The 22,248-nt window shown below is 48.1% G+C and overlaps 1 protein-coding gene across 1 annotated transcript in view; it reads left to right on the forward strand.

Annotated features, from left to right (window-relative positions):
• LOC123927632 (kinesin-like protein KIF28P) overlaps positions 1–22,248 on the forward strand; it is a 60,373-nt gene that overhangs the window by 27,659 nt on the left and 10,466 nt on the right. Inside the window, exons 6-16 of the mRNA XM_045982306.1 lie at positions 3,808–3,962; positions 7,833–7,944; positions 9,230–9,297; positions 10,651–10,760; positions 11,309–11,430; positions 12,771–12,861; positions 13,831–13,885; positions 15,021–15,144; positions 16,250–16,394; positions 21,466–21,584; positions 22,089–22,196. Of these exons, the coding sequence (XP_045838262.1) occupies positions 3,808–3,962; positions 7,833–7,944; positions 9,230–9,297; positions 10,651–10,760; positions 11,309–11,430; positions 12,771–12,861; positions 13,831–13,885; positions 15,021–15,144; positions 16,250–16,394; positions 21,466–21,584; positions 22,089–22,196 (1,209 nt within the window). The remainder of the gene's footprint in view (positions 1–3,807; positions 3,963–7,832; positions 7,945–9,229; positions 9,298–10,650; positions 10,761–11,308; positions 11,431–12,770; positions 12,862–13,830; positions 13,886–15,020; positions 15,145–16,249; positions 16,395–21,465; positions 21,585–22,088; positions 22,197–22,248) is intronic.

Below are 22,248 nucleotides of genomic sequence, written 5' to 3' on the forward strand. Positions count from 1 at the left end.
AAGTATCATTCCCCACAAATCCAGTGGGATTTATTGCAGGGATGCAAGGATGGTTCCATATTTGCAAATCAATCAATGAGAAGCACCACATTAACAAAATGAAGTATAAAAATTATATGATTATCTTAATAGACACAGAAAAAAAGCCTTTGACAAAACGTGTGTTCATGAAGAAAAAACTCTCAATAAAGTGGGTTGAAAGGGAACATTTCAACGTACATAATAAAGTCCATATGTACCAAACCCACAACCAGCATCATACTCAATGGTGAAAAACTAAAGGCTTTTCCTCTAAGATCAGGAACAAGGCAAGGATATCCATTCTTGTCACTTTTATTCAACAAGTACCGGAAGTCGTAGCCAAAGCAATCAGATGATCAGACATGAAAAGGAATAAAAGGCATTCAATTAAGTAAGGAAGAAATAAAATGTCTCATTAGGTTCATGCAGGTAAAATCATATTACACATAGAATAAAGATTACCAAAGTACTATTAGAATAAATGAAATCAATAAAGCCTCAGGTTACAAAATTAATACACAAAAATCTATGGATTCTTTTTTCTATACATTAATAATGAACTAGCAGAAGGAAAAATTAAGAGAACAGTTCCATTTGCAATTCTATCAGAAAGAATAAAATACCCAGGAGTAAATTAAACCAAGGAGGTAAAGGAAAAAGGAATGTCCTCTGAAAACTCTAAGATATTGATAAAAGAAATTGAAGAAGATGCAAATAAATGGAAAGACATTCCACGCTCTTGGGTTGGAAGAACAAATATTGTTAAAACGTCTATACTAAAATCCAAAGTGAGCTACAGATTCAATGCAATCTTCATCAAAATACCTATACTATTTTTTTATAGAGTGAATAATCCTAAAATTTGTATGGAACCACAAAAGACTCCAAATAGCCAAGGAAATCTTAAGAGGAATAGAGCTGGAGGAATTGCAATCCTACATTCTAACCTACACTACAAAGCTACAGTAATCAGGACAGTATGGTACTGGCACAAAAACAGACACATAGATCAATGAAACAGAATAGAGAGCCCAGAAATAAACCCAAACGTTTATGGTCAATTAAACTATAACAAAGGAGGCAAGAATATATGATGGGAGAAAAGACAATCTCTTCAATAAATAGTGGTGGGAAAACTAGCCAGCTATGTGCAAAATAACGAAACTGGACCACTTTCTAACACCATACATGACAATAAATTCAAAACGGATTAAAGACCTAAAAGTGATTACTGAATCTATATAAAGAAAAAATAAAGCATAGGCAGTAAATGCTCAGACGACAGTCTCAGTGATATTTTTCTGGATGTGTCTCCTCAGACAAGGGAAAAAAAGCAAAAATAAGCAGTTGGGACTACATCAAAATAAAAAAGGTTTTGCACAGCAAAGGAGCCCATCAACAAGATGGAAAGCAACATACAGAATGGGAGAAGATATTTGTGAACGGCATAACCAAAAATACAAAAAGAATTTATACAAATCAACATCAAAGTCAAAACAAAAAACAGTCTGGCTTAAAAACTGTTCAGAGGATCTGAATAGACATTGTTCCAAAGAAGACTGATACAGATACGTGAAAAGATGCTCAACATCACTCATCACCAGGGAAATGCAAATCAGAACCACAATATGAAATATCAACTCCCACCAGTCAGAATGGCTAAAATCAAGAAATCACAAGTGTTGGCGAGGATGTGGAGAAAGGGGAATGCCCGTGCCCTGCTGATGGGAATGCCAACTAGAGCAGCCATGGTGGAAATTAAAAATTAAAATTTAAAATCCAAAAAATTAAAAATAGAAATACCATGTCAATCTAGCAATTGCACTGTTGAATACTTGCCCAAAGAAAATGACAAAACTATGTGAAAAAGATACCTGTACCTCTGTATTTACCGCAGCACCATCTACCAGAACCAAGATACAGAAACAACCTGCGTGTTCGTTGATACCATATGGTATATATACTCAATAGAATATTACCTTGCTTTAAAAAAGAATGAAATCGTGCCTTTCAGGACAACGTACATGGACCTAGAGGGTATTAGGCGAAGTGAAATAAATAAGACACAGAAAAAAAAATACCATATGACTTCACTTGTATATGGAGTCTTAAAACACAAGACAAATGAGCAAAGAGACACAAATAAAAACAGACTCATGAAGACAGAGAGCTGGTGGTTGCCAGTGGGGAAGGTTTGGAGGGATGGGTGAAAGAGGTGAAGGGGATTAAGAGGTACAAACTTCCAGGTATAAAAGAAGTAAGTCAGAAGGATGAAATAGAGAATGTATAGAGAATGCATAGAGAATGTAATGACATTGTATAGAGACAGACAATAACTCCACTCATCATGGTGAGCATTTTGTAACATATAATTGTCAACTCACTATGTTGTACACTGGAAACTAATGTCAGGTCCCATGTCACCTGTGCTTCAACTGAAATTAAAAAATATTGGGGGCCCCCCAGGTGGCTCAGCTGGTTAAGCGTCTGACTCCTGGTTTCGGCTCAGGTCGTGATCTCAAGGTTGTGAGATCGAGCCCCATGTGGGGCACCACACTCAGCAGGGAGTCTGCTTAAGATTCTCTCTCTCTCTCTCTCTCTGCACCCCCCACCACTCTCATGGGTGCACACTCTCTCAGATAAATACATTCTTTTTTTAAGTAAAAAAATAAAGATTGTCATAAACTTTAAGTACTATTCAGACGATTTTATGTTAGTAACATTCATAAACTTTACATATGGTTTGCCCTTTTTTTAACTTGATATTTTAGAGGCAAGGGAAGAAATCCACTGAAAAAAATGTGTGTAGCGATCTGGCATTACGCTCGCTATTGGTGTCGATAATGATATTAACATCTGTTACTGTATGTCGGGCATGGCTAGAACCGTTACTTCTCTTGTCTGTTACCCTCCTAAACACCCCAATAATATGCTATGATCCCTGTTTTCCAACTAAGACAGTTGCAGTTTTGAAAAGCTAGTTCTCACAGTCATGTAACCAACAAGGGATCTGTCACATTCTAAAATCCACGTTCTTTTCCCCTCACTGCGTGACCACACTGTCCCAAACGGTTCCTTATTTCCCAGTATTTTCTACTTCAGATGTTTGATCACAGAAGTTCTAGAGCGGTAATTGGGATCTAATACACCACTGGAAATAGCTTTGCAAAATTGAGAAGGAGAAACTGAGATATTTGAGGCTGATGATGTATTAATGTGATATGTCACTGTAAAGAAGACAGCCTTTTTTTTGGAGAGAGAGAGAGGGAGAGAGAAGAGAGAGCAGGGGGTGGAGGGGCACAGGTAGAGAGAGGGAATCTTAAGCAGGCTCCTTGAGCAGCAGGTAGTCTGACTTGGGGCTTGTTCCCACAACCTTGAGGTCATGACCTGAGCTGAAACCAAGAGTCAGGTGCTTAACTGACGAGCCACCCCGGTGCCCGAAGTAGCCTTTTAATTCGTAAATTTTATTACATATTTTTGAGTGTGAAGTACAATTAGGAAAAAATTTTAATTCCAAGAATTTTTTATTATGTTATGTTGGTCACCATACATCATAATGGACATCATTAGTTTTTGATGTCGTGTTCCATGATTCATTGTTTTTTGTATAACACCCAGTGCTCCATGCAATCCGTGCCCCCTCCTTAATACCCATCACCGGGCTCACCCATCCCCCCACCCCCCTTCTAAAACCCTCAGTTTGTTTGTTTTAAAGTGTGAACTAGATGGACTTCATATGTAGCCTGCTAGCACTCTAATAGCGTGACTTGTGGTGCTTTCCTACAGGTTTTCCCAGACAGAGACCTCACCAAGCAGTCCAGTATTAATTTGGTGGATTTAGCAGGAAGTGAAAGGCAGAAATCTTCAGGATCTGAAGGAGACAGACTGAGGGAAGGATCACGAGTTAACTTAAGTTTAACCAGTTTAGGAAATGTTATCAGGTAAATAATTGGTGCATGGGTATTTATTTCTGCTGTAAAAATGACCTCAGAAATAAAAAAAAATCAGATTAATCATAGACCTCGGTTTATGACCCACTGTCATCATTGGCTCATACCTGGTCCTCCTATATGTTTTATTTTAAACGTATTATTGTTGTTGCTGTTGTTGTTTAAAGATTTTATTTATTTGGGCACCTGGGTGGCTCAGTGGGTTAAAGCCTCTGCCTTCGGCTCAGGTCATGATCCCAGGATCCTGGGATCGAGTCCCGCATCTGGCTCTCTGCTTAGCGGGGAGCCTGCTTCCCAGCCCCCACCCCGCCTGCCTCTCTGCCTACTTGTGATCTCTGTCTGTTAAATAAATGAATAAAATCTTTTTAAAAAATATTTTATTTATTTGACAGAGAGAAACACAGCGAGAGTGTGCACACAAACAGGGGGAGCAGGAGAGGGAGAAGCAGGCTTCCCTCCCGCAGGGAGCCTGATGTGGGGCTCAATCCCAGGACCCTGGGATCATGACCTGAGCTTAAAGCAGATGTTTAATGACTGAGCCACCCCAGTGCCCCAACGTATTGCTTTTTAGTAAAACTAAGAACGCCAGTAAAGTCACCACCCAACCCAAGAAATAGCTGTTATTTCTCCACTATGCTTTCCTCAGAGGTAGCCACCATCTTGAATTTTGTTTATCCTCTCTCTGTCCCTAGCTCCCTTTCTTCTTTCAACCTTTCTTGTTTTATCACTTGTGACTATTTTTAATTTGTGACACTCATTTCTGAAATGTACAAAAAAGGTAAAATATTATAGGTTTTTAGATCTTGTTCTTTTTTAAATGATCAAAGTATAAATTATGTGAAGTACACAAATCTTAAATGTTCAGTTTGGTGAATTTTTATATGTATATATCTATGTGATTAACACCAACCTCAAGATATAAGACATTCCAAAAGCCCAGAAAGTTTCCTCATATCCTCCTCCTAGCTTTTACTCCCACCAAAAGAAATAGACCTTTGCCACTAAAAATTGGTTTTGCCTGAAACTATCTTGATTTTCATCTAAATGTGACCACTTATAAGAGGTCACCCACATTTGCATCTGGCTTATTTCACTAAGGACTGTGTCTATGAGACAAAGCCATGTTTCTCATGTAATGTATTCACTCTTTTTCATTGCTTTGTAGGATTCCATTGCAGAAAATATACCACAATTCATTTATCCATTCTCCCACTGATGGACATTTTGTTTGTATCTGGGCTTGACTATTATGAATTATGTTACTGTGAACATTCTTGTACATATGCTTTGGGGAAAACAATTTCTTACTCTCCTCAAGGATACATCGAGGAGTAGAATTGCTGGGATTGGCTTTGTCATCCAACATTATTAACAATAAGTATCCATGTTATGTGTGGCTTTGGTTAATTTGCCTTCTGTTCTGTCACTAAACACTGTGTTTATGAGACTCCCTATGGTAGTAGAAGTTGTTACTTCTTTTTCATTATGATATAGTATTCCATTGCGGGTATATGCCACCATTTATTCATTTGTTCTCCTGTTGGATTGGCATTTCGGTTGTTTCCAGGCTTTGGTTATTTGCTATTATAAACAGTGCTATTAAGGACATTCTTGTACAAATCACTGAGTATCAATATATTAAAGTTTCTCTTGAGTATAGACAAAGGACTGAAAATGTTGCAGTACTTGTAAGGTGTGTGCAATAACTTTTTTTTTTTGCAGTTTCTAACATTTGACAGTGGGGAGAGACTATTTTCCAAGTGTTTGGGCCAATTTATACTCCCAGCAGCAAAGTATAAAATATCCCCTGAGCCACATCTTTTCTAAGGCTCAGTAATGTCACATTTCTTGATATTTTCTGATTAAATGGTCTACCTGTGGTCTGGATATTCCTGGTTATTAGCAAGTTTGAGCAGCATTTGGTATGTTTACTGGCAATATGTCTTCTCTCAAAATACCTTATGTTTGTCAGTTACTGTCTTTTTATTGATTTTTAGGCATTCTTTACGTATTTTGTATTACTCTTTCCTCAGATATATAATAAATATCTTTTCCCAGTAGGTAGCTTGTCTTTTCACTTTAAGGTATCTGTCGATGAGCAGAAATTATGGTAGTCATTTTTGTTTTGCATTTCTTGTGTCTGTTTAAGAAAAGTAGATCTGTATCCATCTGGAGTTGACGTCTATGCATAGTTTAAGATAGGCATCCTTTGCGTTATTTTTTCCTTACAGATTACCAATTTTTCCAGTTATACTTGTTGAACATTTCCTCCTTTCCTTAGTGGAGTTCCTGTGCTACCTCTGTTATAGGCCAAAATTCGATATATTTAACTTTTTAATATGTTCAACTGGCCAAAGTCTAAATATTAATAAATGCTTCATCCTCTTCCTGAATAATACAAGGATCTCCAGCCTACATTTGTGACTGTTGATATGTATGTTAATTCTATTCTTCTTTAACCCCCAAAACATTACTATTTCTATTTTACACAGTGTTCACTCTTTAAATTACTCATGCCTTCTTAAGCCTCAGAGCTGCTAAGATCAGTTTCCTCCTGGTGGAAGAATATTCTATAGAATTTCCCTCAGTGATCACCTGCTGATGGCAAATTCTGGTTTTGTTGAAATGTGTTTATTTCACCTCATTCTTGAAAGGTAATTTTGCTGGGTATATAATTCCAGATGGGCAGCATTTTCTTTCAGCTCATTAAGGTTGCAGTTTCCTGTTTTCTGCTGGTGGTCTAATGGCTATTTCCTTGAAGAAAATCAATATTTCCCCTTAGCTGCTTTTAAGCTCTTTTGTTTTGATGTTCTCCAATTTCATTATGTTGCACTTGAGTGTGAATTTATTTATTCTGCTTGTAATTCCCTGGCTTCCATAGCTCTGTAGATTAGTGATTTTCATCGGGACTGGAAAGTTCTCAGCCAGTACTTCTCATGCACTGTCTGTACCCATTTATTTTCTCTCTTCTCTTCTGGAACTTCAGTCAGACCATTTAAATCTTCTCGCCTGTCCTCCAAGGCTCTTAACCTTCCTCGCTTGTTTGCCATCTCTGGGTGTCTCTGGGCTGCAATCCAGCTCATCTCTTTTGAACTATCTAGTTCACTAATTCCAGTTATAGCAGTGTCTAACTTGCTGTTAATCCTGTCCATTGTATTTTTCATTTCAGTTACTGTATTTCTTTCTTCCCAGCAGATCATTTTGTTTCTTTCCCCAGTCTGCTAGATTCACTCTATAAATTCCTTGTCACTGTTGGTGATTATAATTTCCCATCGATAGGATTGCCTCCCTTCTCCTCCCCACTCTGGTCAGGGACAACACCACAGTGTCTGCAGTCCCCTGGAGTGGGGTGGGGACTTGCTTATTCACGCTTTCTCTGGTGTCTTGTCATATGGGGGTCCTAACTTTATGGGCTCTTCTGAGGGCAGAATGAGAGAAAATCAAAAAGAGGACTTAACCCCTTTCCCCATTCTGGTCTCTACACCTCGAGCTGGTGCCCCTCTTCCTCAGACTGAAACTCTTCTTTATACACAGATTTACAACAGCCTGCAGGTTCTTCAGGTTTTCCTCGTAAGATTTAGCATGTCTGCTCCTCAGATCTAGGCTTCCCTGTCTGTCACGGTCTCTCTGTCAGGGTTGAGCTCAGAGAGGGAGCTGGTGGCCCATGTGGGTCGCCATCTTGCTGCAACATGGTCATACAGAAGGTGTCTCAACTAGTGGCTACTCTTTAGAGTCATGGCTCAGATTTATGGGGTCAAAGACGGGATCGGACAGGTATTTCTGACTTATTCCCAGGGAGACAGATTTCTTCTTGACCTATTTTTTTTTAATCTGTTCTTTTGTATTTCCTTTTTCATTCAGTGCCTTGGCTGACGCCGCCATGGGGAAGAGAGTCTTGCATGTTCCCTACAGAGACTCCGTCCTGACCAAACTTCTCCAGCCAGCACTGGGCGGGAACAGCAGAACCGCTTTGGTAAAGTGACTTTCTTGCAGCATGTGAGACCGACACGGCAGTTGCTGTTGTCGTCACTGTTCCTGTCACAATTACGCTCTGTGTACTGTGACGTCACGCTTTGCATTTACGTAACACATTCTTCCCTCGCTCGTGACTCCTGGAACTCTTTCTACTGCAATGTTCAAATATTGCTCATTTTTGTTTTTTATTCATTCTCTTCTGTAGTTTTCAGGTTCTCTACATGGAACGTTACTATTATTATCCAGAAGAAACATATGAGTTTTCAAATCACACTGAGACAGTCATACTATTCTAAATCGGGGGTCATTGCAGGGCAGGACTGGAAGTCAGTCTGACCATGTGTGACCATGTGACACAAGGAAGGTGTTTAAGCTGGAGAGGAGCTGAACTGTGTCACCTTAGCGGAGACTCCAGAGTCTTCCTAATGAATGCTGGCCAAGTGGGTACAATGTAGAATGTGTTAAAATCAGGATTCTCTGCCATTTGGCTCCAGGTATGGGAAGGAACAAAGCCGGGCCAACTCTGCCTGCCTCCTGCCTGCTGTCCCGAGTGGGAGAGGAATGCTCACTGCCCGGCCGGTTCTATGCACACTGTCCCAAACTCACAGCAGAGGACATCCTTGTTCTCTTATCACTGAGACTTACCTAAGCATTTAAAAATATTGTAACGTTTTTCTGGTTGTCTATCTGCCTGTGGGCCTCAATGGGAACAACCCCCAAGAACCTGGGATAAAAAAAGTGCCCATAAGATGCTCAGAACTTTAGACTACAAAGTCAAGGGCAGCAGGTCTGAGCTGGTGTGTGCAAACCCTGGCAGACTTGTGGGTCTGCGGGGTAAGGTCCTGACTCAGGCGCTATGACACTTTAACAGAGATAAGTGTGGTTGGGAGGAGGTTGGAGGTTCCTCAGAGAGCACCTGCAAAGCCAACATCCAACCGCTCAGTCCTCTGTGCTCCGATCCTATTTCTGGCACAAGTTTCTTCACATTTCCTTTGCTTTATTTCTACAGTGGATCTACTAACCGTATTCCCTCGACAGTGTTGCTGTGTGTGTTGGGAATACGTGTCCTGTGTTTGCGTCGTGTATCTGAGGTTCCGTGAGCTACCTGTGTTGTGTGTGTGTGTGTGTTGGGGGGTACGTGTGAGGTTGACATAGGCTGTAAATGTGGGTCGCGTGTGTTTTTCCAAGTTGCAAAGCTTGAGCAATAGTGTAAATCACAAGATATTCTATGAACGTTAGCCACCACAACAGACCCACTCAGGCTAAGAGGCCGTTCTTTACAGATCGCAGCCATAAGCCCGGCTGACCTCTGCTACGAAGAAACTCTGTCCACACTAAGATACGCGGAACGGTACGGGTATGAGTGTTTACTATCCCTCGTGGCTCCCGGTTCTGAATCTGCCAGATTCTTCCAGCACCCTCCACCTGACGGGTGGGCAGCTGGGGATGAGGTCTGGGAGGAGGCAGGACAGAATGCTTCCTAGGGGACCCGGGGCCCCCCTGAGCTTGTCACTCGGTCGCTCCAGCTCTGCCTGGGAGAGGCACTGGGGGCTCCAACTGATGGAGATGGGCTGATGCCAATCCTGATGTGATTGACATTGGTCTCCCTGTATTTTCCCGCCCAATGGCATGGCCATTCACACATTTCTCCCCTTGTCACGTGGCTCACGGGGAGCACAGAGAAAGGCAGGCAGGGGCTCTTATGCTAATAACATGCGAGGCCCGGCTTCCCCCTGGACTGGTTCTCATTTCTCCAGGCCCCACGCATACGGATGATCCTCTTTAAAGTAGGTGGTCACCGGCATCTCCCCCGGGGAGGGGCCACCATCGCCAGGTTCCTTCTGTCCAGCGGGGCCAGGGAGCAAGTCTACACCCTTAGCCTGGGCGGGAGGCTGAGGCCCAGACAGGTTCCTGCTTTTCGAGGCAGGCAATCTGGATCCTGCTTCTCCAGACCCTTTTAAGAAAGATGAGGGTAAGGGGCAAGGGAGCCTCTAGGTAGCACCCCTCCTCCCCTTTCGCGTGGCAAGACACTGAGAAGCCCCCACCGAGACCCACCTGTCGGGTTCAGACGGGACCTTGGGATTCTGGGCCTCCCACCCCTCAGCCGCATCCCTATGGAGGGAGGTGATTTCTCATCAGAGTCGGGGTGAAGAACCCAAGAGATCAGGCCTGAGCCATGCCTGACACGTGGCAGCTGCTCAGAACTGCAGTTGTCACTTTCTCACCCAGTAGGGGCCCCTCATCAGGAGGGAGGCTTGCATTGCAAGGACACAGACTAGCTTCTCCCTGCACGGAGCAGCCTAGAGACCGTGTCACGCCGTTAGACGTTTCTTCCGGCACCTGGACCATGAGCTCCCGTTTTGGGTGACTTTGTCTCTCCGCTCACCAGATGCAAATCTGTTGCCAGCAGATTTCACACAAGAGATGATGTGATGCGGAGGAAGGAGAAAACAGTAGCTGAAAGTCCTGGGCTCACAGCCTGGCTCTGTCATGGGGCCGTGGGCCCTGGGGGACAAGCCTTAGAGACCCTTCCCTTCCTCACTGAAAGGTGACCACAGTCAGCCAATCAAAGCCCAGGATCCGCAGTCAAGCTCAGATTTCAGATGCAGAGCGAGTCGGGAATGTGTTAGCTATGCCCATTTCTGGCCGGTGCCCTGCAAAGTGGCCCAGGGTCTCAGCGTGTGTTCTTCTTCGCACATGGAAGGGCTAAAAAGATCCAGAACAAAGCTGTGGTCAACACCTCGATGCTGATGAGAGAGTCAAAGGCAGGGAACAGCAAAGCACTGCTTACACGCGGAAATTCCAGGACGGCAGGTAAACTGAGTCTGGGTCCAGCCCAGCAGCAGGAAGGCCAGGAGCAGGATGGGGGGGAGGGACCGGCTGCAGGCTCAGTGTGGGGCTTGGAGTGGGGGGACACCTGCTTGGAATCCCTGGAGCCCTAGCCCAGGCCAGGGCAGCCTCCGGGGACATTTTGGCCTTGGCCCTGGGGAAACGCAATTTATTCAGGGGCGAATGAAGGTTCGCATGCAATTGTAAGAAAGAAAGGGCCCTGCCCTTCCTGGAGGGTCATGTTCAGTCTCATTTTTATTGCTATTTTTGTTCCGAAGCCATGGTTTCTCCCGAGACCACTCTTTCCTTCCCAGAACTGCACGGCGGCCATCTGACGTGGATTCTACTGATGGCCTCATGCAGTTAAATGATGTTCGACTCTCCAGAAACCTTAGTGGCAGCACCCCGACGGCACAGCAATCCCTGGGGGCAGCAGAAACACTCCCGGCGCCCCAGCTGGTTATTACTTATTCTGCTGCTCGCCTTTGACGTTGCACATCTATCCGCTGCTGAAATGCCTCCCTGCCTTCCAGAGTGGCCGGCCTGTGGGCTGGCTGAACAGGGTCCCAGGCCACAGACGGGCCAGCCAACCTGGGCACACCAGCTGCAGCAGGCTCGGGAAGAGTGGCAGCAGCAGTACCTGGCCATCGCCCAGGTGAGCCTCACCGCCCCCACCTGCGGAGGCCGGCCCCTGGCGGGGACCCTCACCGCCTTCCCAGATGTGCACGGCCGCCTGGGCTGCGCTCAGGTGGATGATAAGTGTGGTGTGGCTTCTGTTTCCAGTGAGTGTGTAGTACGGGAGATGTGACAGGGACTTACATTTACGCCGTGGGCAGGGACGAGAGGCAAGCAAGCCACGAGGCTTGATGAGTGAGGCTGAGGGTAGATCCAAGGCTGTTCGTATTACAGTTTGCGGAGAATTTGAGGACCACGGACTGTCTTATGGGGACGGTATGATGCCCCTGAACCCGGGTGTCTGGCGTGGCATTCGCTGCCGGTATCAGATCCTAAGTGCACCGTCATGTGACTTTCACACGTGGGTCAGGGAGATGCCCGCTTAGTCCCCCATCCATGGCACACTCCCGCCATGACCTGGGCCCCAAAGTCTCTGCACAAACCCCAAAGCTCTGCACGAACCCCAAGTCAGGGACCAGGCCCGGAGCCCTTGGGGAGAGGGGCATAGGTCCCGCCAGCCTTCCCAAAGGCTCGTGAAGCCTGGAATAGAGGTGAGCTTCGGGCTCAGGGAGCGCAGCTGGGGCTGGGGTGGGGGGGGTCTGCAGCACCCGAAGGCCAGGCCGAGTTGGACCCAAGGATTCCTGAGGTGCGGACAGTAACAACAGAAAAGGATCTGACCCTCCTTACTCTCTATCAGAATTTCAAGATTTAAAAGTTTTCCTTATGCCTTCATGGCACAGTCCAGGTCTATCGATCCTCCAGAAGGCCAAGACCCATCAGTACTGCACTCAGGGATGAAATGCGTTCAGGTGACCAGCAGAGAGTCAGTCCTACAGCCTGTCCCATTTGTCATCAACATCCGATGACCAGGAGGGGGAGCATGAGATGTAGGGGGACAGGCTTAGCGGAGGCCCAGGGAAGGATGAGGCGGGGAGGCAGCCGCCTGGGGCCTGGAGATGGCAGGGGGTGCGGTGTGGGGACCTGGGGCACAGGGCAGGAAGGAGATGTCAGGGTGGAAGGGGCCGATGCAGGGCAGCCGGGAAGGGGGAACAGAGCTGGGGACTGGCTACACTTTGCAACAGTCCTGTCCAGATGGACTCAGCCCCTGACGACTGATCTGCCAAGGGTCTCACCCCTGCTCAGTCGAGCCCCCAGCCCCACTCGGCCTCCCTTGTCTGGATTCGCTTTACTGGGCGATTTGACGGGATGCATGGACCAAGCATTGGGAGCAACGATAGGCTTTGGGAGCAAGCGGATAGGACAGAAATGCTACTCTCTCCTGAGCGTGCAAGCCCTGGGACCTCTCCGTGTCTCCCCCAGGAGCGGCAGATGACCGAGACCGTCCCTCACCTCCTCAACGTCAACGAGGACCCACAGCTCACGGGCGCTCTCAAGTTCTTCATTCAGGCTGGTGCTCACCGCCCCCCCCCCCCCCCCGACTCCTTCTGCACCCACCCCGCTTCTTGCTTCACAAGCATGTTTCTGTTCCTTTGGAATCTCTCTTTTTGCAGTAAATACAGGCAACACAGAGCTCCCCATGCTGACCGTTAAGTAGTCCGGGGACATTGGTGCATTCACAGTGCTCTGCACGCATCACCCCCGATCCGTCTCCAGAACCTTCCCTCTCCCCAAACCAAAACTCTGTCCCCAGTCAACAACTCTCAGGGCCCCTCCCCAGCCCCTGCACTTACGACTACTCTAGGCACCCCGTGTAACTGGAATTGTACGATCTCGGTCATTCAGTGACTGGTATGTCTCACTTAGCGTAATGTCCTTGGGGTTCATTTATGTTGTAGCAGGTGTCAGATCGCCTTCCCTCCCTTTTAAGGCTGAATAATAGTCCATTATTATGTGTAGACCACTTTTTTTTTTTTAACCTATTCAAACTTTGGAAAATGGCATCGGTTGCATAGTGATGTCTGGCTTTCCACACCCTGGCCCCATGTGCACCCCAGGACAGGAGGGGGATCATGCAGGATGGAAGTGGGGGGCAGCCCCCCAGGAGGGCCAGAGTGGTGCTCTGGGTCCTGTCCAGGGCTCAGTGACAGGACAGAGATAGAATGTCACAGATCAGGACCTGGAAACCAGGCTTCAGCCCATCTCCCAAGGCCCAGACGCAATAGTTTCTTCCCCCAGAATTCCCACCAGTAAGGTGGAATTTGAAAAAAGTTAGGAATATCTCCCAAAAAGGGCAGAAGGTAAAACAATTATCCCTAAGGCAGCATGGTGCGCAAGGACTTCTGGCTGAAAATCCTAGTGGCAAAGTCCCCTTGCACGATCCTCTTGGAGATGAAATAGCACGGCCCAATGTGCGACACGATCCCCCATCAAGGTCAAATCCTGACAAACTGACAGACCAATCATCCTCATTCTTTTCAAGGCTCATGTGACGCTGGTCGGGCTCCATCGAATGCCATCTTTCTTCAGGGTTTGGGGTAAGTCTACAAGAGCCATCTTGGCCCAGCAGGTGAGAGCTGTGACCAGTCAGCCCACAGGAGAGTCTCAATGTTGGTCTGGTCATCGCCAGGTCAGGCCACAGAGCCAGCCGGACCACCCCGAACAAGAAAGTGCCAGAATGTCCTTGGGATCCACTCCAGGGCTTGGGGAAGAAAGCCTCGTAAGGGCTTTCAAGCTCTCACTGAAATCCCTGCTGCTGCCCTCTGCTTGTCTCCTCGGCTCTGATGTGGGGAGTAAGAGGAAGACCCGTGGCCAGACGCTGTATAAGAATTCTGCACGAGGGACCCACGTAGATGACTCCCACCTCCAGTGGCTCATGTCTTTTCTGGTCTTACCCACCAAAGCGACAGCACCCCAGAGCCCTGTGCTCAGAGCCCTCCCTCACCAACTGGGCTGAGAGCAAACCCAACCTTTAAGGTGATCGCCTCTAAAAAGGGAGGCCCGGTGCCCCCGCTGGCGGTCCCTGTGACCTCATAGCTGTCCCCTACCTCTGCGGCCTACCCACGATTTCCAGCCAGGAGGCTCAATCAGCTCTTACATACCTCAGCCCTCCCAAGCCAAAGTGCAGGGAGAGTAGGAGAGGGGACCTGTGCGGACCCTGCCCCGCCAGCCTCCACGTCCCCTCTCCTAACTCAACTGAGGACCCCCCACCCCCGGCCTTTCCAGGTCTATAAATGGTCGAACTCCAGATGATCTGAGGTTAGAACCTTTCCTGCAGCATCCCTGGGCCCCGAGCAAACAAGAAATATGGGTGTGCATGTGTCTCGGCACCCAGAATGTTCCATGACAGCCAAGGAGTCTAGGAACATTCTAGAACAGTTAAGCTGGTCATTCACGGCACACAAATAATATCTTGGGAGCAGCCAATGTGATACCTCTGACATTGTTCCCCAAGTCTTTAGCTGGGTTTGTATAATAAGACCCAGAAATGGATCTAAAGTTCTCTGGGGTATAAATTATTTTCAGTCATTATTAACCGCCTGCCCCAGCATCCCCTCAAAAACATCTTTGCCACTGGAGGTCTTACTGAAGCAGGAAAGAGGGCAAACAACCAGAACTGTTCGCTAAAGTCATCACTATTGTGGCTCCTTAGACAAACTCTTGTCTTTTTAGAATTTCAGATAAACACGCTTCCTTCACCAATCTGGATGGGACAGTGATGGTCACGCCACATGGCAAGTGCAAAGTTGTCGTGAATGGGGTGCCCATCACTACCAAGACGAAGCTGCAGCACCTGGTAAGCTTTCCTGCCTGGTCACAGAATTCCCTAAGTCCCTCCTGGGAGCTGGGAGAGGGGGATCTCGACAGGTGCCACCCCGCTCCCGCTGTGGTGGGGCTGGGTGGGGCTGGGCACCAACCACCCCGTGTCCTGCTACAGCGTCACGATGGACATGGTCACGGCTTGGTGTTGGGAGACCTGATAGTAACTCGCTGTGTGTTCTTGGGCAAATCACTTTGCTTCTCTGGACTTCATCTACAAAACAGGAGCGAACTAAAAATTCACCAGGACGCTTCCCAGCTCTAACGTTTTATGACATCTTGGACTTCTTAAACAACCTGCCACAGGGAGGGACTGCAGCACCTCACAGAGCCTGGGCCTTCCATCTCCTCCCCATGCCTCAGCCTGAGTCCCCAGCACCACAGGGACCCTCCCCAGCCTCCCTGTGACCCAATCCCCTCTTCAACCCATTCCTCACACCGTAGCCACAGAGAACCTTCTAGACAAGCTATTGGACCACGCCATCCTGGAAATCCTCAGTGACCACACTTTCGGACACCTGTGTGAGCCGCCCCATTTCTCCGCCTCCTCCAGTCTCACTGCTCTGCATGAAGGTCACGCTGACCTTCTCTTGATTCTTCAGAACATCCCAGGCTCTGTTTAACAGCAGCCTTCCCTGCCTTGCTGAAACTTACCGCCCCTGACCTCTTAGCTTAAATAGTGCACCTTGGGAGAGGACTGCTCTGGTCCCTGGTACATGGTAGGTCCCCTCGCCCTTCTGCAGAAGCACCCCCTTTCATTCAAGCCTCTCTCTCAGGCTGTTACACTATTCGTCTGTAGAGTCCTAGAGGGGAGGACGCAGCTCTGTTTGGTCCCCACTGGGATCCCCGGGTCAGAGCTCGGTGTGGGATACAGAAGTAATAAATGAAAGCATGCGCACAAAACCAAGATGCCAGCCTCTTCTCCCCGTTCATGGGTCTCTTCCCTCTCTGGGGGAACTCACGAAGGTCTTGTGATTTAACACAGCCAGACTGGGCTTGGGGCCTTGGCTTCCCCTGGAGCAGGCTGATCCTGCACCCTGGTCTCCCCGCTTCTTCCCCTGAGCCACCTGTCTCCTCCCCAGGACCGCCTTATCTTGGGGTCCAACAGTGCCTACCTCTACATTGGGTTTCCCTCAGAGCGAGGCCGTGAAGACTTGAGCAGGTTTGACTATGACTTCTTCCAGCTGGAGAGAGCGGCTGCAGAGGGAATGAGCATGGACAAGCTCGGTGAGCAACCCCGGGCCCTGCCTTCCAGCGTCTTCCGTGCACCGATCGGGAAGCAACTGCTTTCGCTGTGCGCTCTCCTGCCTCCCTTAATAATCACTTACTGTTCCAAAGTGCAATGTTTGGAAGGTTCAAGTAGGATTTCCATATACATGCAGAAAGAGTGCATATCTAAGATTTAATTCGTTCAACTGCTTCTTTAATAAATGGAGTAGAGGGGCGCCTGGGTGGCTCAGCAGGTTAAAGCCTCTGCCTTCGGCTCAGGTCATGATCCCAGGGTCCTGGGATCGAGCCCCGCATCGGGCTCTCTGCTCAGCAGGGAGCCTGCTTCCTCCTCTCTCTCTCTCTCTCTTTCTCTCTCTGCCTACTTGTGATCTCTGTCTGCCAAATAAATAAAAATAAAATCTTTAAAAAAAATGGAGTAGAGAGGAGACCCGCTGGCTCTTGAACAACGTGAGTTTGAATGGCATGGGTCCGCTTACATGTGGATTTTTTTTTTTTAATACAGCATAGTTTTATGAATGTACTTTCCTCTTCCTTAGGACTTTCTTTATTGTAAGAACACAGGATTGTTGTAAGAATACATAGAACAGACAAAATACATGTTAATCAACTGCTTACTGGTGAGTCTTCTGGCCAAAAATAGGCTACTAGTAGGTACGTTTTGGGGGGTCAAAAGTTAAGTGGCTTTTTTACTCTAAGTGGGGGTCAGGGCCCCAATCAATAGTATAGTGAGTGGACACTGGGACATCCCCTAAGGGGACCAGAATCCCTACACAAGGCTCTGCTAGGACATTTAAAGGACACCAAGGTCATTCCTTTAGCCTTATTTCTGCATTCCGGAGGTTTTTCTCCAGTTTCCCCCTCTCTCCCCCAGCCACTGTGTGGCTCTCAGACACAATTCCCACTGCCTCGTGGCCAGTCCACCTGTCCTCAGTGCCTGGACGTGCTCTGCCCCTCTGCCCTGGAGCCTCTTGCCTCGGCAGGGAAACCGTGTGGGAGATTCACAGTTTTGAAGCAATTTCGTGAGACGCACAGAAAAGTTTCAAGAGTCGTGTGTAGGACTCTCATACAACCCTGAGCTCCTGAGGCAAAAGTTGCTACACTTGCTCTATCATATCTCTGTGTACGTGTGTATACACATAAATATGTATGCATATATGTTGTATGTCATCTTCAAATGTATATATAGATATATATTTTTCCAAATCATTTGAGATTAAGTTGCACTATGGACTCGATGCACGTTTAACCTAATTGTTTGTGTCAATAGTGTCCTTGATAACAACAAATTCAAGTCCAACATGTAAGACCACATTCAGTTGTCATATCTCTCTGGTCTCCTTAAACCTGGTAAAAGTCTTTGTCTTTCGTGACCTTGACATTTTTAAAGAGTAAAGGCCTGGTGTTTTGTATAATGTTCCTTAATTCATCTTTTTGGTGGCTGCCCAGTTTCTCCACTGTGAAGTTACTACCTTTTTTATTAATATTTTATGAGGAGAGGCTTTGATATGTAGACACCCTACACCTCATCATTCCTTCCTCCACGAGTTTTATCATCCCTCGATCATTCTTGCTCAGACTATGATGATGGTTTTTGTCAAATGGTGCATCTCTAGCTCCACACTTTCTTCTACATTTATTTGAAAAATATCTGCCACAGTCTCTCTTTGTTTATCCACTTATCTACGTCAATATGAACTGAAAGAATCTAGTTTTACACAACGGGTTTTAATCTGTTGCTTTCGGGGTCTGTTTTGAGGAGCAAACCATCCTAGATATGGCCCGGAGGAGTCCCTAAGCAGATCTCCATGTCTTCGTGACATGTCTCCATCGTTCTTTGAACACTAGCCTCCTTTCTTGCAAAGAACACGTGCCAGGTTCATCTGCGGACTCTCGGTCCCAGCACCCTGACTCCTTCTGGCTGAGAATAGCATTTGTAAATCAAGATCTGGGGCTAGGTGTACAGACCGCTGTGTCGATAAATGGATATATCTCTATGGACAGACAGATGTGCATCTCCCTCAGACATCCGGATAGCTTGGTCTATATCCACAAAACCATGAGTTCCTAGTGATGACCTGCAATTCCAGTTGAAAGCCCCCGGGGTTAGTCTACTTTTCCCTTGGTGCAGAAAACTTCTAATATAATATTTATGTCCCATTTTTCCTCATCTTTCCTCTGGGTTCCATCCCCTGGAGCAGAGGGAGAGGGAGAAGCAGACTCCACAGTGAGCAGGGAGCTCCACACAGGGCTTGATCCCAGCACCCCGAGATCTTGACCAGAGCCAAAGGCAGATGCTTAACTAGCTGAGCCACCCAGGCACACCCCCACCCCAGCACCTTCTTAAGCATTTGTCCTTGCAGAGTCCCCTCCCCTGTACCATCAAATGCTCTCTGTGGGTCATTCCCATCACACAAACATGCTCCACTATCTTCCCCCATAAAAATAAACAAAACCCTACCTTGACCCACATCCCCCTTTAGCTACCACCATAATGTTTTTTGTTCCCTTTGATAGAAAACTAGTCAGCTATTTCCACTTTCTCATCAACCACGCACGCCCTGGCCTCCTCCAGGCTGGCCTCCGTCCTGACCATTCCTGGAAGCTGCGTACTCTGTGTTCTAGATCTGTAGGCACCTGTCCACACCCATCTCACTGAGGTCTTGGCAACGTTTTACACCACTGAGTACGCTCCCCTGTGAACTATTTTCCTCTTGGAACAATATGCCCTCTTGGTTTCCTTCCAGGCTGGTTCTCCCACATCCCCTTCCCTGGCTCCCCCTCATCTGAGCCATGTTGAGCTTGGACCTTGGGGCTCTTCTCCAGATGGGTGCTCCCCGGGTCCTCATCCCGCCTCTCGCAGTGCTCAGCGCCATCTTATGGAAATGACCCTCAGCAGCTCTGCTCCTTGCTCTCTTCATCCAGCTGCCCTCTCGATACCACGGCCTGCACGTCCCACGGACGTCTCCACCACTCACGGCACCCCATTTTCATACCCAGGATTCACCACATTGCGAATGGCTCAAGCCCCAAGGCCTCCTCCCTTCCCTCATTTCATGACCCAGTCCACCTTTCTTCCATCTGCTTGTGCTACCATTTCCATGTAAGCTACTGACCTCTTTTGCCTGTTACTCTCGGGCTGAAAAATATTCATCAACATCTCAGTGTAATAATAAAATCCAAACTCCTTACCACGGCTTTGAAGGCCCTATACAGTCCACCACAACCTTATCTCATACCACTCTCTCCTTACCTCGCTCTGAAACTCCCTGGTCTCTTTGCTGCTACCTGGAGGACACACCAAGCCCTGTTCTGCCTCAGGGCCTTTGTACTTGTTGCTTTGTTTTTCCTTGCTGCTTTGGCTCATTCTCAGCTTTTAACTCTTAGCTGAAATCTTACCTTTCAGATAGATCTTCCCCCTTTCTTGGTCTCATCTAGTTACTCTCTTATGTAACTCCATCTCCTTCCTAACATTTATCACATTTAAATGTTTACTTACTGCTTTACTTGATTATCTATTTATCCGTGTGAGACTCTCAGCTCTAACTGGGATTTTTTTCTCTTGTCCATCCATTCATTTGTATCTTCCTTCATTCGATAAATATTAGCTGAGCTCCTATTATGTTCTAGATGGGCTTCTTAGTCCTGGGGATCCTGCCCTGCTAGAGAAAATCCAGCCCTGGGTTTCTGAGTAAGATATTCCTTTTGCTCTCAACCTGCCTGCCACCCCCCAACAATAACCTGGGATTCCTCAAAGTCAAGGGCATTCGAAGCTCTGATGGTGTCCTTCCCTGAGTCAGGGAGGCTCTGGAGCACTTTCCCGTCTCCCACACCCTGGCCTGGGGTGGCTTTGCTCCCGGCTCTCCTGGAGCCTGGGCAAACTGGCCCTCCACGGAGAGCTTTGTGCCACGCTGGGTCTCCAGGCAGAGGAGCGGCTCATACATGCCAGACCGACCCCTTTCTGGAGCACACAAGATTGTCTGAACATGCCTGAAAACCATGGACGGGGCACAAGGGATGTACCCACGTGCATGCCAGTCTCTCCCTTTTCCCTACGCCAGAGTATTTGCCTCCGAATTTTAGCAAAATAATCGGATGTGAGATTCACCTCCTTATCCTTTGCCGCTGCAGTTCCTGACCCAAATGGACAAGGCTCTGGAGTACCAAGCCACGTACTCCGTTTACCCATGCCCACCTGCCTCCCCAGCCCAGGGCCAGAGGCGCAACGAGGGGTAACAAGCCCCAGCCCCCAGTGGAAAGCACTCGGCCTCTGTGAAGGCTCTGGGTCCTCAACAAGGCAGCCTGGGGACAGTTCTGGGGAGCCAGACCTCGAGGCCGCCGCGGGCCACGGTGTGGACCCGTGGGCAGGAAATCCCTAAAGAGCTGAGAGTCGCTGACACAAGGCAGCGTCAGCCTGGGTGCGGCGGGGGGGACCGGCCGTGCCCCCATCTCCAGCAACCCCAGCTGCAAGCCGCCCAAGGAACGGAAATAACAATATGTTACCTGTCGGGCCAGCTGCAGCTTCCAGAGGAATCCCCAGACCTTCACGGGGCCAACCCTGTTTAATGCTCCCTACCTGCCTCCCGGAACAATCTGAAGCCACTTTGGTCAAGGACGACCCCGAGACCACGAATGGGAACCAGAGGCGGGGAGATTCCTGTGGGATGCCCCTCAGATTCACGGGTTGAGATGAGTCAGCATTTAAGAGAGTCAGGTGGTGGTTCTTCTCCACACTTGGTTTTGTTTTGTTTTTAAAGATTTTATTTATTTGAGAGAGAAAGAGCATGCATGAGTAGGGGGAGGGGCAGAGGGAGAAGCAGACTCCCCGCTGAGCAGGGAACCCAATGCGGGCTCCATCCCAGGACCCTGAGACCATGACCTGAGCCGAAGGCAGACGCTTCACCAACTGAGCCACCCAGGTGTCCCTGGTTTTTGTTTTTTTAAGTTACATGCTTGTAATGCAGACATTTGATGAACAATCAAACGAAGGAGGAGCATATGAATTCCCTCGTGGCTGACAAGTGTCCCAGAACAGGAGGCCGGCGCTCAGGAGCACGTGCTCTCTTCCTAGGGGCCGCGGGCTGTGGGGACGGGAACGCAGACCCCAGCGTGCTGGCTGTGTTCCAGGACTATGTCAAACTGATGCCGCTGGTGGCGGAAGCGAACCAAATGGGCGAAGAGCTGGAGAAGGTAAGAGCTAGAGGACGGTCCAGCACCCGGTCCAGGAAGGGCCCCTGAGAACAGGGTCCGCGGCCCCTCGCACCACCGCCGCGGCCGGCTCCGTGATACGGATGGGGACATGGGGACCTGGAGAGATCAGGACCCAGGACCCCACCGTGAGCCAGTGACAGAACCCAGGTCAACACCCAGAACTCACCAGTCCTTCCACCTCTGGCCACCGAGGCCGCCACAGCCACCAGGGCCCCAGACCTCAGGACCGCAGACCAGTGCCTGCCCGCCGAACCACCCATCCCAGATCGCCCTCCAGTGGGGTTTCTCTGGGTCCGGCACCCCGAAGCTTTCTATGCCAGAGAGGACCTGCGTGCGGGTTGGCGCCCTGGTGACACAGGACCCCAGTCCTCAGGAAACTTGCAAGAGACTCGCACACTTCGGGAGGGTCAGCAAAAGGCAGAGACAGGGCAGGGATGGTGCGGAAATGCGGGGTGACTGAGGCCAAAGTGTTTCTCTTACCAGGGACTCAGAATGGAACTGCAGGTGAAGAATTTAGCGTCTTTGGACTCCAGGGGCTGCGACCTACAGAAAGAGGTCATGGTGAAGGTGACACACCAAAGGACTCATGAGGTGAGGACGCCTCTGGGGACGGCGTTTCTGAGGCGCGTTCCCGGGAACAGAG

This window comes from Meles meles, chromosome 17, assembly GCF_922984935.1.
Source record: "Meles meles chromosome 17, mMelMel3.1 paternal haplotype, whole genome shotgun sequence".
In the NCBI taxonomy this organism is placed as follows: domain Eukaryota; kingdom Metazoa; phylum Chordata; class Mammalia; order Carnivora; family Mustelidae; genus Meles; species Meles meles.